Here is a 16282-nt window from a genome sequence, read left to right as displayed (position 1 = left end):
GTTTATATAATGTACCTGCAACATTAGGACTATCATTCCTAGGCCAAATGGTTGTATATTTACTAGGAAGTTCTCTTATTATAATACTTTACTTTTAATTATCTGATACTATAGATTTCTTTATAGATTTCTTTTTTTCTCCCTCCCTGGTAACTACCCCAAATTTAAGCAAAACTAACAAAATCTTTCCAAACCAAGTATAAATGGTTTTAGTAAAAAAAAAAAAAAAAGAATAAATTGCAAAATAGACTCAGAAGAAATTTCAAGAATTATTGCAAAACCTCAGAAGACTATCATACTCACCACCTCTAGAAAACTCTCTCTAATTCAACAGAGAGGATGTAGAAAGGCATGATAGTGGCAATACGTATATACATTTTTTTCAGAATTAATTTTATATGTAATCAGGGTACTATAACCACAATGTTACCCCAAATATTACCAAAAAGGACATGATATCAGTTATGTTTAAGACAACTACAAAAGATACTACATAATTAACTCCAAAAATAAATGGGTAAAATACATTTAAGTGATAAAACTACCCAGTTGTCAAAAGAACAGACACATGTGTAACTAAGCCTACATTGATCCACTTAGAACGATCAACTTTTCTTTTATGCCTCAGATGGACTACCAGCTCTAGTATTACAAACTGTGGAAATGTGCTTTATGAAGGTAAAGACTCCCTTTTGGGGAGGGAGCTCTCTGGTTTCATGAAAAGAGCCAGGAATACTTACTGTAGAGAAGACGCTAGTAGAGTTTAGCAGGTGACTCTTCAAGAAACTTGCTTTCTATCCTTACTGCATATATTTAGGGATTTCCAGCTTTTTAGTATACACCAAATAATATTCACAATCTCTCTGAAAGTCGTTCACATCCCTTGTATCGCCTAGGCATACTTATCAAACGTTAATTCTTAAAAAAAAAAAAAAAATGCCCTTGTTGGCAGCTAGGATGGACCACTCCCTCTTCCAGGGTCCTTTACAGGACAAGAGACAGCAGCAGGGGCTGTGTGAGACTAATAAACGCGAGGTGAAGGCAGATGATCAGCCCAGGGCTGGAATCAGCTCTTCCTGACCACCAAGCAGCCTGACACTGTCGGGGTTATTTCCACTCCTCCCTTTTTCAATCGGAGGGTTCCAACAGTCCCACGCCAGTGTTACGCACATGGTCCAAGACTCCTCTGTCTCCCACGAAGGTGGCAGTCGGCGCGGGGGAGGGGGACGGGGGCGGCGGGGGGCGGGTAGTGGGGAGGCTCCGGCAGCGCCGCCGGAGCCCGGGGACGCCTTCGCCCTCGGCTGCCATCTACCGGCCGCGGAGCGCCCGCTTCGCCCCGGGCCCATCATGTCTGCTGCAGCTTGGCTCGCAGCAGCCGCGCGACAATAAACAAGTGCACCGGACGGGGCCCTGCGCCCGCGCCGGAGCGGCTGTCTCAGAGACCCCCGCGAAGCTTACCGCGTGGCCACCTCCTCGCCGCCCGGGAGGGAAGACGCGACTTTTCTCTGAGTTTTGGGGGGGGTTTTAAGAGCCGCCGGGCGGCCGGGACACGCCACAGGCTTAGAACAACGCTGTTCCTGCCCTCCCGGCCCCTCAAGGATGTCGGCAATAGAGAATCCCAAATAATGAAGATCGTGCGCCGCATCCGAAGAAGGAATAGAGGAAAAGCCCCTGCAAACACCCGGAGCGACGAAATGGCCAAGAGGATGCGGGAGCCTTCCACCCACTGATCAGGGGCCGCCGCGGCGGCGGCGGCGGCGGCGGGCTCGGCGCGGGGACACCGGCGGCGGGATCCCAGTGCGGTGGTCGCCGCGGCACAGAGGGGGCGGAGGACGACGCTGGAGCCGCAGCCGCTGCGGGAGCAGCCGAGGGGCCGGTGCCACCTTCGCTCGCCCCCTCTCTACCATGTACAGTGTGGGCTGCAAGAAGAAGGCGGGCGATGCATGTACGCCCCTGCGCCCCGCTCCCTCTGGCTCGTCCCCGGGCGTGCGCCACTGACCAGGGGGGAATGTGGTGAAGACGGCGAGGACAGCCCAGGGGGGAGGGGAGGGCCGGCCCGCGCGAACCCAGGCCGGCGGGTGCCAGGAGCCAGAGGCGGCTGGAGGGGGCGGCGGCCGCTGCTGGCTGGGAGAAAGTTGGCCCCTAGGCAGATGGCAACTGTAAGTACCCGCCTGGGGGCCTGGGGGGTGCGGCGGACGATGGCGGGGACCCCGCGATCGCGCGGTGGCGCGGTCTTGGGAGCGAGTGTGCGAGTGAGCCTGAGTGTGAGCGGATGCGAGCGCTCGGCGAGGCTGACCGTCACGTTGGCTGGGCCGCCCGGGGCCAGGCAAGCCCGCTCGGCGTCCCCCTCCTCGGGCTCCGCGCCTCCTCCCCTCCTCCAGCAGCTCTCTCCCCGCCCCGCCCGGCTCCCGGCCCCTACAGCGCGGCGCCTAGACCGCCGGTCCTCCGCCGCCCCCTCCCCCTCCCTTCCCAGCCCGCCGCTCGCGATCTCCCCCCCCCCCGCGCCCCACCCGCCCCGACACTCCCCCCACACCCCGCTGCCCGCTCCAACTACCACGGAGAGCGCCGGGGACAGCCTTTCGGGGAGCCCCAGAACCCGCGGTCGCCACCGCGGCGGCGGCCCGGGGCTGGCGGCGTCCGGGCGCCTCTGTCCTCGCAGCCGCCCGGATCGCGGTGCTCGCCCCGCCTGGACTCGCAAACCCTAGTGCACACCCCAAAGAGGTTTTTGGATTTGTTTTTTATTTGTTTGTTTTGCAAGGGTGGCTATGATGAGTGGGCCTTGGAGATGTGAGACGGGGTAAGTCGGCCGTTTACTTTGCCAAAGAGGCTCCAGCGTGTGTGTGTGTGTGTGTGTGTGTGTCTCTGTGTGGCGGCCGGGTGGCTGTCTTCCCCTCTCCTGCCGCCCCTCCTTCCTCCCCTTTCCCGGCCTTCGCTTTGGGGCGGGGTGGGGGAGGGGGAGCCTCGCGTTCTGGAACTCCGGGGGCTCCTGCCTGGGGGCCGCCGCGGGAGCAGCTGCGCCCTGGAGCCGAGGGTCCGGCCTGGGTGCCGGGCTTCAGCCCACCCGTTCCCACGAGGCTTCATGCGGGGATGCCTAGGACGACGATCCAGGGTTTAATTTGTGGGCAGGAGGGGGGAAACAGATACAGCTTCCCCGCCCCCGCCCTCCAAAAAAGAAAAAATCTGAGACTCAGAATGTGCAGCGTCCCCGCGAATTTACATCGGAGGTGCGTTTCCCAGTCAGAAATGTCAGCCTTGCCCGGCTCATTCAACTTTATTTGCTCAAATTTTCGGGCTCCTTTGATAGCAGAGAGGAGGGAATCGGGAGTGGGGTGAGAGGGAAGCTCTTCGACCCTGGCGAGCCAGAACTGAATTAAAGTTGTAAACGCTCAAGTTTAATATCGGCTGGACACGTTTGGCGATGGGCTGTCAGAGCGGGTGGGAGGTGAATGGGGGCGGGGAAGCGCCGGGCAGGAGGGGGAGGGGACCCAGCCCCCACTGAATGGCTGTGCCGATTTGATCCAGCGGAGAACGGCGATTTCAAGGTAAACGTTTTGCTTTCATAGAGGGTGTCTGTGCCGCTCTTAAGCCAGGAGGTGCTTTGTCGCTGTGTTGGGAGGTCGGGGATACTTGCAAGGTTTAGACACTGTGGGTTCCCATTCGTCTCGACACGTCTGGGTGACCACACGTGAATGATTCGCAGGCACACTTGCACACGTGCGTGCGAATGCAGGGGCTCTTCATAACGCGGGCTGGAGTCGACTCGGGGATCCAGATCGTGGTCTCCAGGCTTGAACCCGTGTTTCAGAACCGTCTTGGCTTTAGTTAGGGGTTGCGATTCGATATCAGACTTCGGGGGTGGTGAGGCAGAGCCAAGCAAGGCTGGACAGAAAAAAAAAGGCATTGGTTCCAAGAGCCCAGCATTTCTACCGAATGTTCCCTCTCCCCCTTCTTCCCCCAACCAACGCAACACACACTCACATACACTCGCTCCATTTCTGTCCTTTCCTTCTGAGCGCTGCTGTCGACTCGAAGTAGGAAGTCGAAGGAAGGCTTTAAAGGGACAAAAAGAAAGCCAGAAAGAAAAGGGAGAGGAGGGTCAGATTGATTCCTTGGGGAGATGAAATTCCGATATTAAAGCACTGACTTGTATCACTGGCTGTCCCCCCTTCCTTGCTCCCTTCTATTTTGCCTCTTAATCAGCCCAAGTCCCCTTTCTGAGAAAAGAAGGTTGGGGGGTGGGGGGAAGAGTAAAGCCTTGATAATTAAATACAATAAGCAACTCCAGTGGTGGGGATGTGGCGAGGTGGTAGTTAAGTCCCAATCTTGCTAATTTGGTAGGGTTTGTTTTGCATACCCTGGCAAAGAGACGCGGAGCCCGAGGTGAGGGAGGCTTTGGCGCTGGTCCTGGGTTTACTTTTAGCAGATTCCGGGTAAGCGGTGGGAACGTCTTCTTTAAACTCCAGGTACCCGGAGCTTGTTCCGGGATTGCGGATGCCTTCGCAGAGTTCTTTGTAATCCACCGTGCAGAACTATTTCAGTGGCTTAAAAATGCGGTTTAGTAGCGTCGCTGACATGATCAATGAAGTGGACGCAGGGCGCTCTGGGGAGGCGCTGCTAAATGGCACCGTGCATGCAATTAGGACGCTGATGTGCTTAATAGCGTGATAGTGAAGTCCACCATCAAAGCGAAAGCGCTCTCCTTTTTCTCCATGCTCAAAGCTCCCGAAGACAATTGGCCTTAAGAGCTTCTTCTGGGTCCTTTTGACGCCTTATCTTGCATGCTTTTTGCCTCTGTGAAAAAGTATTCTTTAGGTTCCCACCCTGGCATTTCCAGCGATGGTTTTAAAACAGCCCAAGTATTGTGGCTCCTGGGCTTTTCCGTGAAAATGGGAGACCTTCACGGTGAACTGTTAACTGAAGAGGTTTTGAAAGAAAAGCAGAGGGACTGGGTATAGGTGAGGTGGGAAACCTGATAAATATGGTGCTTCTTTTCTCTAAAATTTAAACCGTGAATCTGAACTGACAGCCATTTTATGTATATTTATGGATTGGTTTTGAAAGGGGGGGGGGACACGCAAGATCACTAAAACGGGACTTTGTCTAACTTGCCCTTATCTTGTAAGGAGCAGCATGTTCCTGTTGTCATTAGGGAATGAAATCAACCTTTAAATCAAAGTGAATATCAGATTTTAATAAAGTCTGGAGAATGTCCAAGTACCTCGGGGTGTGGGGTGTCATTACTCTCCCCTTCTTCTGGATGTCAGAAAAACAGTATAGGAAGGAAGGAGACTTTCTGATTGATCCCTTAAGTTTTTGTCATATTCTGTTGTTTCCTTCCCCCCCCTCCCTTGCAGGAGATAAAATGCACACGTGCTGCCCCCCAGTAACTTTGGAACAGGATCTTCACAGAAAAATGCAGAGCTGGATGCTGCAGACTCTAGCGTTTGCTCTAACATCTCTCGTCCTTTCGTGTGCAGAAACCATCGATTATTATGGGGAAATCTGTGACAATGCATGTCCTTGTGAGGAAAAGGACGGCATTTTAACTGTGAGCTGTGAAAATCGGGGGATCATCAGCCTTTCAGAAATTAGCCCTCCCCGTTTCCCAATCTACCACCTCCTGCTGTCTGGAAACCTTTTGAGTCGTCTTTATCCCAATGAGTTTGTCAATTACACTGGGGCTTCGATTTTGCATCTGGGGAGCAATGTAATCCAGGACATTGAGACCGGGGCTTTCCACGGGCTGCGGGGTTTAAGGAGATTGCATCTGAACAATAATAAACTGGAACTTCTGCGTGATGATACCTTCCTTGGCTTGGAGAGCCTGGAGTACCTACAGGTCGATTACAATTACATCAGTGTCATTGAACCCAACGCTTTTGGGAAACTGCATTTGTTGCAGGTGCTTATCCTCAATGACAATCTCTTGTCCAGTTTACCCAACAACCTTTTCCGTTTTGTGCCGTTAACGCACTTGGACCTGCGGGGGAACCGGCTGAAACTTCTGCCCTATGTGGGGCTCTTGCAGCATATGGATAAAGTCGTGGAGTTACAACTGGAGGAAAACCCCTGGAATTGCTCCTGTGAGCTGATCTCCCTGAAGGATTGGTTAGACAGCATCTCCTACTCCGCCCTGGTGGGGGATGTGGTTTGTGAGACCCCCTTCCGCTTACACGGCCGGGACTTGGACGAAGTGTCCAAGCAGGAACTCTGCCCAAGGAAACTTATTTCGGACTACGAGATGAGGCCGCAGACGCCTCTGAGCACCACGGGGTACTTACATACCACCCCGGCCTCGGTGAATTCCGTGGCCACTTCTTCCTCTGCTGTTTACAAACCCCCCTTGAAGCCCCCTAAGGGGACTCGCCAACCCAATAAGCCCAGGGTGCGCCCCACCTCTCGGCAGCCCTCCAAGGACCTGGGCTATGGCAACTATGGCCCCAGCATCGCCTACCAGACCAAATCTCCGGTGCCTTTGGAGTGTCCCACCGCGTGCACTTGCAACCTGCAAATCTCCGATCTGGGCCTCAACGTCAACTGCCAGGAGCGCAAGATCGAGAGCATCGCAGAGCTGCAGCCCAAGCCCTACAACCCCAAGAAAATGTATCTGACGGAGAACTACATCGCCCTGGTGCGCAGGAGTGACTTCCTGGAGGCCACGGGGCTGGACCTCCTCCACCTGGGCAACAACCGCATCTCCACGATCCAGGACCGCGCCTTCGGGGACCTCACCAACCTGAGGCGCCTCTACCTAAATGGCAACAGGATCGAGAGGCTGAGCCCGGAGCTGTTCTACGGCCTGCAGAGCCTGCAGTATCTCTTCCTCCAATACAACCTCATCCGCGAGATTCAACCTGGGACTTTCGACCCGGTCCCAAACCTCCAGCTGCTATTCCTGAACAACAACCTCCTGCAGACCTTGCCCTCAGGCGTCTTCTCAGGCCTGACTCTCCTGAGGCTCAACCTCAGGAGTAACCACTTCACCTCCTTGCCGGTGAGCGGAGTCCTGGACCAGCTGACGTCACTCATCCAAATCGACCTGCACGACAACCCTTGGGATTGTACCTGCGACGTGGTGGGCATGAAGCTGTGGGTGGAGCAGCTCAAAGCGGGCGTGCTGGTGGACGAGGTCATCTGCAAGGCGCCCAAGAAGTTCGCCGAGACGGATATGCGCTCCATTAAGTCGGAGCTGCTGTGCCCTGACTACTCGGACGTGGTGGTGTCCACGCCCGCGCCCTCGTCCATCCAGGTCCCCGCGAGGACCAGCGCGGTGACCCCCGCCGTGCGGCTGAACAGCACCGGGGCGCCCGCGGGCTTGGGCGCAGGCGGAGGCGCCGCGTCGTCGGTGCCCCTGTCGGTGCTGATCCTCAGCCTGCTGCTGGTTTTCATCATGTCGGTCTTCGTGGCTGCGGGGCTATTCGTGCTCGTCGTGAAGCGCCGGAAGAAGCACCAGAGCGACCACGCCAGCACCCACAACTCCGACGTGAGCTCCTTCAACATGCAGTACAGCGTGTACGGCGGCGGCGGCGGCGGCGGCGGCGGCAGCAGCGGCGGCGCGGGGGGCCACCCGCACGCGCACGCGCAGCACCGCGCGCCGGCGCTGCCCAAGGTGAAGACGCCGGCGGGCCACGTGTACGAGTACATCCCCCACCCCCTGGGCCACATGTGCAAAAACCCCATCTACCGCTCGCGGGAGGGCAACTCCGTGGAGGATTACAAAGACCTGCACGAGCTCAAGGTCACCTACAGCAGCAGCAACCACCACCTGCAGCAGCCGCCGCCGCCGCCGCAGCCGCAGCCCCCGCCCCCGGTGCAGCTGCAGCCGGCGGGGGAGGACGAGAGGCGGGAAAGCCACCACTTGCGGAGCCCCGCCTACAGCGTCAGCACCATCGAGCCCCGGGAGGACCTGCTCTCGCCGGTGCAGGACGCCGATCGCTTTTACAGGGGCATTTTAGAACCAGACAAACACTGCGCCACCACCCCCGCAGGCAACAGCCTCCCGGAATACCCCAAATTCCCGTGCAGCCCCGCTGCTTACACCTTCTCCCCCAACTATGACCTGAGACGCCCCCATCAGTATTTGCACCCGGGGGCGGGGGACAGCAGGCTGAGGGAACCGGTGCTGTACAGCCCCCCCAGTGCTGTCTTTGTAGAACCCAACCGGAACGAGTATCTGGAGCTAAAAGCTAAACTAAACGTTGAGCCGGACTACCTCGAAGTGCTGGAAAAACAGACCACCTTTAGCCAGTTCTAAAAGGCAAAGAAACTCCCTTGGAGCGCTTGCGTTTCAGACAAACAAGCGAGCAGATACACACGCGAACCCCATTTGATTCATTGTGTTGTTTCAGCGTTTAGGGTGAAGTGCCTTGGCACGAGATTCTCAGCTTCGGCGGAAGATACTGAAAGGGTGTGCAATTTCCTTTTAATATCACACGCGGGAAAACCTTTGTGTACACTGGGCACATCACTTTCTCTTCTGGCGTGTGGGGGAGGCGAGGAGAAGGGCTTTATGGAGGGCAGTTTGCTTCGCGGGTGACTTGTTAAAGGTCGCAGTCATTTTTGTAGTGGTTGGAAGTGTTGAGAATGGTGGAAGGTGACAGCGCATAGATTCTCCTCTTCTCTTTTATTCCTTTCCCCTTTCCCTTCTACCCCTTTGAGCCATGGGTGGGTCTAGATGGCTTTTGTGGAGAGATTAGCACACCCCCAACTTTAACAGAAAGTTTGTTGTTGGGTTTTTTTTTTCTTTCTCTCGTTCCCCGTCCCCAATTCTCTCTCTCTTTCTTCTCTGCTTCCTCTCTTTCTCTGCCTCCCTGCCTCCCTCCTCTCATCCCTTTCCTTTCTTTTTAAAGGATGTGTTTGTATGCATTCTGGACATTTGAATTAAAAGAACAAAAGTATTGTGATCTTGAAAAGATCACCATAGATGTGGACAAATCATTAAAATTACAGAGCTATATGATCCATAATTGATTAGTCAAAATAACTTATTGATGAAATATACGAATATTTTATTGTAGCACCTATTTTTATATGCACATTTAGCATTTCTCTTTCCTTCACTATTTAGCCTATGATTTTCACAGAGGTGTCGCACTATATCAGGAGCTGTATTTCCAAAACTGAAGTGATATCAGGAAGGCATTTAAAATCTTATTTAAAAAAAATGGAGAACTTACATTTTAAAAGTCAATGCAACCCACCCAATTGGATCTGTAATTAAAAAAAAAAAAAAAAACCTGATTGTATCCCAGTGTATAAAAGAAAAATACTTAGGGCAATTAATTGGGCCATTCCAGTGAGAATCATGTGCAAGTTTCTGGTTTTATTAGAGAAGATTTAAAAGTATTTTTATTAGTCAACCAAAATGATGTATTGATTTGACTACTATTGTAGCCAATTTTTGATTGTTTAACCAAACCCAGTTGCATTTGTACAGATCCACGTGTCCTGGCACCTCAGAAGACCAAATGATGGACTGTACAAATCTCTATACAATGTCTTTATCCCTCTGGGCAACAAGCAATGATGATAACCACAAACAGGATCTCTGTAAGATGGGGCTACTGTTGTTACAGTCTCATGTATCCCAGCACATGTAATTTTTTAAATAGTTTCTGAATAAACACTTGATAACTATGTCAAATATGAGGGACTGAAGTAATGATTACTTAAGTGCAAAGAAATAGCTGTGTGATTTAATGAATAGCCATTATTAATTTAAGACAGTAGCTAACTTCTACTCCTAAAATGTCCCCCTAATGATCAAATATATATAATTGCACCTTTGTTGGTTCAGGGAAGTATGGTTATCTAAATGTGTCATTGAATGTGCTCATTCATGAAATTTCAACTGTTTATACTTTTTTCCTTACTGAAGTATCCATCTAACATGTGGAGCATGGTAAGTAATGTACTGCATATTGATTTTATATTTTGTAATACCAGTATTATTTATTTGGTCTACAATTTTGCATAGTTTACCTTCTGTAAAGCTACCTGCAACAACCGTGATGGGTACTTTTATCTCCAGTTGATCTATATCCTAAATGTCAGAATGTTGGTGAGTATAAGCTGGTCATGTCTGAGTAAGGTTTGCCAGTGAATTAGATTATATTCAAGGGTAGGAAATGTTTGGATTAATTGAACCTTAAAGAGCCACATGCTTCATTGGTGTGTGGTACATGTCTGCATAATCTCACCGGCAGTGTGTACGATGTCAAGGGCTGTTCATGAACTTTGTTTAAGGAACATTTTCCGTGGCATTCTGCCACAAAGAGGCAGCATTCACCCATGAGTAAATTGACAGTAACTGCTTGAATTCAGATTGAACAGGTGGTAATAGTTTCCCTAAGGAGTTAAAAAAAAATAAATAATAATGCTACCTTGGCCAAGAGAAGTAAACTATCCCAGTTCTGTGCAACGTTTTCCCTTCCAATTTTTTTTTCAGAGGGGAAGTAATAAATATCATGATATTATCATGGAAACAATGTATCTCTTACGCTCCATCTACCTCCTCCATGTTAGATCCAGGATTAGAAGATAAATATAAATGATAGTATTTGCCTTCACAATTGGGGTTGCTATTAATTTTGTCTTCACAGTGGGAGTTATTTTTCTTTAAAATTGCTTTCACAATATTATCGTATATAGGTATGGCAGTGTTGTACAAATTATAAAATATTAAGACAAAGTGGAATCCTCCATGTAACTTGTTTTATTTCTTAATTGATGTATAAAAACTAAGAGGCAACAATTACAGGAAGTAAAAAATGCAGGTCTGGACAATAGAAGTAGCTTCCAGAAAGTTTGTTGATGTATTTTGCAAAGATTTACAAAGTAATATTATTGTTTTCAAACCAGCACTATTTCATATAATCTTGTTGCTGTAGGTGGTTTATTTCTACCTCTACTCTTCGTAAGGTATCCAGCATTTTTTAATCTCAAAAAATAACAATTATATAATTTATAGAAAGAAGTTATTTCTAATTTTTAAATTATACTCTTCCCATCTGTATGAAGAGGATAAAAGGAAACTTATCCTTGCCCTAATAAACTTGAAATTTTAACATATAGAATCATGAAACTGTGTAGAATTTAAAAATGAATTATTTTTCTCCTTCCATATGGTTTCCTGCCAAAACACTGGCATATACAACAGAACATAATTTGTGTGGTTTTGAATATCTGAATTTTGGGTTTTCAGGTATACTGAGTAAATAATTAAATTGGGTATATCAGTGGTATATGATTGGATTAAGGAACCCAGGAAATTCTTTCTATAGAATTTTGGAGAACAACAGTATGTAATGTTTCAGACATCAATTAAAATTTGAATGCAAACTGAGCTTACTCTTTGTGCTTGTTCAATTTGATATGTTGCATAATCTCATACAAATATATCTCCAGGTAGAGATTACAAAATCTTACTTTTATCTATATATATATGATTATAGTGTAGATACTTAAATTATCTCAGAGAAATATATTTCATGTAAATGTAGATAATTTGTATGCTGATATTCAAATTGCCTTGCAGCTAAACTAATGATTGCAGTTATGAATTAAACAATTCATAACAATTTTAGCATCATACTCAGAACACGTCTTTTGTTTAGGCAACAATATCACCTCTGTGTGTGGAGTGGAAATTTTTGATAAATGTCCTGGATATCCATCTCTGCCCCTCACCCACTGTTCCCTCAGCCTTGATAGGAAAATCAAACTAGTATGTAATGAAGAACCCACACAAAATGTGAAAAAGGTCAGAATTTAGGAAAAAGTTTAGAATTTAAGAACTTAATCTAAGATGTCAGTTTCTTGCCCTGTATCTTTAATCCTATTCTCATGACTCAGCAAAGTATTCAAATTACATATATATATATATGTGTGTGTGTGTATATATATATAATATTTATTTCTGGGCTCTCTTACAGTTTTTTTCCTTATGTCTCACCCTTCCCTCCCTCCTCTCTCCTTATACTTTCTTTTCTTCCTTTTTCAATAAAGCAAGGGAAACAATGAGAATAGTTCAGTCCTTGTTTGAAATGACAAAAACTGGCTACTTAATTTCAAGACAGATTGTTCCCAAAGTCATGCAATTCCAAATTAATGAAAGTAAAGCAGAACACAAATATGCTTCCAATTCATTTGGAAAAATACTTCTGTTGCACTTTCAGATGGCCCCAAATTAAGATATTTGCAAAAGTGGGAAAATATATCTTATAACTCAATTTAAGAATAAATTTTACACTGAGAAAGAAGAACTAAAAACAACAAAAGCGGCAATTTAAACTCTGGAATGTAGGAGCATTTAATGTATTGATTTTCAAAGGAAATAAAACATGAAAGTAATAATTTAACTGATATTAAATCAACTGTTTAATTTATGCATAATGCTCTTCATACCCATTGAAGTTCTCTACTATTTTGCAAATACAAATATATGAAGATAAAATTAAAATAGTTGGATGAACTTTAGTCATGTTCCTAAAAGTAATCATCTAACATCTAAATCCAAAGAACTTTATGTCAATCAATATTGCATTTGACAACTGACCATTTTATCAGATTTTAATTCAATTTAAAGCCTACCTGTAATTACCTGTATTTCTGTTAGTATATGTAGCATGTATATAGCAGATAAAAAATGTATTATCAAAGAGCATTCCATACCCAATTTTCTTTCAATATTTTAATTATTTCAAATTATACTTTTGTGCTTTACACTTTAGGCATGTTTATGCAATATAATTTGAGTGTGATAATAATATACTTTTTCTTCCTCTGTGGCAGGGGTCAGACATTTCTAGCGTTGTGCCAGTATCACAAAATGAATATCTTCTTTTTTTTAAGAGCAACATTTAAACTTAAGTTTGAGTGATTTAGATTATTTCTTATAAAAAGAACTTTCAAAGATCAAAACATAAATATTTCAAAGAGAACTAATGTAATGAAAATATGAAATAATTTGACTTTTTCACTTTCTATCTACTGTCAAAAGAAAAATGTAATGATATATTGCATAATGCTAAGCTAATCAGGTTCATTTTTATTAGATACAAAGAAAGCTATTTATAGAAGAAAAGTAATACCCATGAAGATATGTTGAATGGAAGTCTTGCAATGGGATTTTTTTCTTTTTTTAAATTAGGTATCTTATCAGTGAACATGAAGGAAATTGTATATTTCTGCCATAAAATAAACATGTTCATTCTTCAAAATTACATGTTTCTAAAAGTGGAAAATATGAAACAATATCTTTATGAGGGAATTTTTTTAGGTTAACATACCCAGGAATGGAATTATGGCATTTTTCAAATGGAAAACTCATCAGCATCGTGGTCGAATTTCAACAAACTTATTTGAAGATCATTACATTTTAAGACATATTTCCAATATGTCATGGTGTAAATTCAATTCAAATTTTTGATATTTCAGTACTGAATCATATACATGCTAGTGGTAGATTTTGGTTACATTTTAGTATTCTGGAATATGCATATTTTAGATTTTCTTACAAATTGATTTCTACCAACAGTAATAATTTCTAATGTTTCCAGCTAACACATTTTTAAGAATCTGATTGTATAGTTCATTAAAAACAGAATTTAATATTGAATATTGCAAGTAAAATAACCATATGTTCAATTTGTAATTAAATACATGTCCATTGAAATAAAACATGAAGGGTGGCAGTAACCCCACATTTTTTTTTTTTTTCAATCATGGATGCTTTCACCTTTATTTTTCTTGATCCCATGTTAATTGATTAAAAAAATTCTTTGTCAGGTACTATTGTAGAGACTTTACCAGCATGTTTTATCCTTGAGAGGTTCATCAAGCTGTTGTAGACTAAAATTTCAAATAGTAAGTGTAAAAATTGATATATAAAAAAGGAATACCTGGCCAATTAATATATTTGCCTGTAATGATATATCTATTTAAATTAGCCATATAAAATCATGTCTTTTACCGTTATAATACTTTTGCTATGTTTAAGTCCAAAATCAAAAAGAATATTTCACTTCTGAAAATCCTAATAATGGGAAAGTTACAACTATCAAGTTTATCTAAATCCTGAGTTTTAATACTGACTTTAAATCTCCAATCCCAAAAATAAAGTTTATAGTGCGTATTTTTCTTTGTTACTGAACTCTGCCTTCTCTAAAGTTCCCTAAAAATATGTAAATGCATATAATGTGTGTCTTTTATGCTTTGCTTTTTGATTAACATTTGAAAGTGAAAATGAAAGTGAAAGTGTGTTGCATAGTGGTATCAGACTGTTTGCAACCCCATGGACTATAGCCTGCCAGGCACCTCTGTCCATGAATTCTCCAAGAATACTGGAGTGGGTTGCCATTCTCTTCTCCAGGGGATCTTCCCAACCAGGGGATTGAACTCAGGTCTCCTGTATTGCAGGCAGACTCTACTGTCTGAGCCACACATTTATGAGCTAACACTTGTTAAATTATAAATTAAATTTGGTTTCATTCAAACTGTATCCCGAATTTTATAATTATCCCCAAATTTTTACAGCTAGTGAATAGTATATTTACATAAGTGGCTCCAAATGTGAACATTTTGATTCAGAAATTCCTCATGTATGTCAGAGAATATTTAAAATCACTCACCATACTGCCATTTAAACTCATTTAATCAGAACAATGATTTTTTTTACCCAGTTAAGATTTAAAAGCCCTAAGTCTTAGGTGAAAATTTAGTATCTCATTAGAAACTTTTAAAAGAAAAAAAAAATGTAAAAGATAAATACTGAGTATTGGGATATCTTCTCTGAAGCTAACAAAATTGTACATGCAGTAAACCGTTATTGTGTGTTTATGTAAAAGTATACATTTTATTAAATTTCTTGTTTCATATGCCTTGAAAAATTCTGACTTTCTACAATGAACCCTGTCTTTATTTAAGAGTTTATCTCATTGAAATTCTTTTTCTTTTGTTTTGCATAGGATGTGATTTTATTGTCCCATATGGCTTTGACCTACACCATTATTTAAAAATTCTGTGCCCATTTTCAAAGGTACTGAAAACAGTCTCTATTATTATGTTTAATTCTTGCAACTCAAATCATTTCATTCTTCCCCAAAAGAAAAGTTGAAAAGAAGTTGATATATTTCTCCTATTTGCTAACTTAACATGAATTTTGAAGTCAAATTAATGATTATCCCAAATCATTCCCAATAAGCAATGTAAGTGCTGTGTAAACATAACAATGTGAGTGTGAAGTCCTGGATTTAAATTATCATTATGGAAGTGTTGCTCATTAATAATCTTAAATACACAGCATCTATATATAAAAGTGAAAACATCTTTGAATGTTACCAAAATGCCACTATTGTGTACTTAGTAACACTAAAGCATACAGGTCAAAGCCTGAAAAAATCTGTTTTATTTGATCAAAGCAACTTTATTTCCATTTAGAAAAAATAAATTTGAATTTGAATGCATTTAGGCTAGAAAGCACCCTCTATATTACCTTTGCTTAGCAGCTTCATATAATTTAATATTATCTGCTGGACCCCAAGAGCATTTCACCTTTCAGCTATGTTTAAATTATCTTTGTTTCTTCAGTGTTAAAATTTATGTATCAAAGATTTTTTAGGCTTTGTTTTCTAGGAGCTCTGAGTTGTTAATTCTTTATATATAACATATAAAGTAGCAGATTCTATGTAGGCTTATATTATAAAGAAATCTAGATTAAATAAAGGAAAAATAAGAATGAATAAATTTACAACCAGATGGAACCAGTTTACTGTACATGAATGCTCTATTAAAAATGTAAATGTGTTAAAGATTTACAGTGACTTGGAGTTTCCAAGAGCTATTTTTGTAAACTATCCCTGGACTTTCTAAGGAGAGCAATAGTAACTTTAAAAGTATGTTCTTACAGAGGGAACATTGAAGCTCAAAACAAAAGATTTTCCCCAAATAACTAACTGCTCATGTACTTGAAAATACTGTAAAAGGTCAATTCAATAAAAATATGTCAACATCAAATATTATGAGAATCACTTCCAAGAAGGAAAATACAACTTGGAAAATCTGATGCAACAGATTTAGGACCAAAAAAAGAGGGAGAAAGAATTTCCAAGGCTATGTTTTCAATGCAGCAGCAGGGCAAAATAATGAGTAGAGGAAAGATAGTTTTGGTATTACTTGACTGTGCTATTGATAAGTTTTCTGTGAATTGGTATATATATCTAGAGGAAGTAAAAGATAATGTAACAAGATTCCCAAGCTCTCCAAATGTTTGTTTTCTTTCAAG

At 44.1% G+C, this 16282-nt stretch overlaps 3 protein-coding genes across 5 annotated transcripts; 2 read left to right on the top strand and 1 right to left on the bottom strand.

Annotated features, from left to right (window-relative positions):
• The first annotated feature begins 1943 nt into the window (after positions 1–1943).
• POLGARF (POLG alternative reading frame) lies at positions 1944–2705 on the top strand. The gene has a single exon (XM_070471121.1). It carries the CDS (start codon positions 1944–1946, stop codon positions 2703–2705), a length of 762 nt encoding a protein of 253 aa, XP_070327222.1.
• SLITRK5 (SLIT and NTRK like family member 5) lies at positions 2072–11344 on the top strand. 3 transcript variants are annotated; one of them, XM_070471524.1, is made up of 2 exons: positions 2072–2159; positions 5355–11344. In XM_070471524.1, exon 2 carries the CDS (start codon positions 5363–5365, stop codon positions 8252–8254), a length of 2892 nt encoding a protein of 963 aa, XP_070327625.1. In that variant the 5' UTR covers positions 2072–2159; positions 5355–5362; the 3' UTR covers positions 8255–11344. The 3 variants fall into 3 exon arrangements, with proteins under 3 accessions (XP_070327625.1, XP_020763986.2, XP_070327626.1); XM_020908327.2 differs by lacking the exon at positions 2072–2159 and adding an exon at positions 2705–2797; XM_070471525.1 differs by lacking the exon at positions 2072–2159 and adding an exon at positions 3456–3542.
• LOC110147069 (uncharacterized) lies at positions 3115–4711 on the bottom strand. Its single transcript, XM_020908328.2, has 4 exons — positions 4679–4711; positions 4355–4529; positions 3979–4050; positions 3115–3879 (listed from the first exon to the last, which is right to left on the bottom strand). The coding sequence occupies exons 1-4, from the start codon at positions 4709–4711 to the stop codon at positions 3371–3373; spliced, it is 789 nt and encodes a 262-aa protein (XP_020763987.2). The 3' UTR covers positions 3115–3370.
• Positions 11345–16282: the final 4938 nt, after the last annotated feature.

The sequence above is a fragment of the Odocoileus virginianus genome, chromosome 8 (assembly GCF_023699985.2).
Source record: "Odocoileus virginianus isolate 20LAN1187 ecotype Illinois chromosome 8, Ovbor_1.2, whole genome shotgun sequence".
In the NCBI taxonomy this organism is placed as follows: domain Eukaryota; kingdom Metazoa; phylum Chordata; class Mammalia; order Artiodactyla; family Cervidae; genus Odocoileus; species Odocoileus virginianus.
This window is presented reverse-complemented; position numbering and strand designations above follow the sequence as displayed.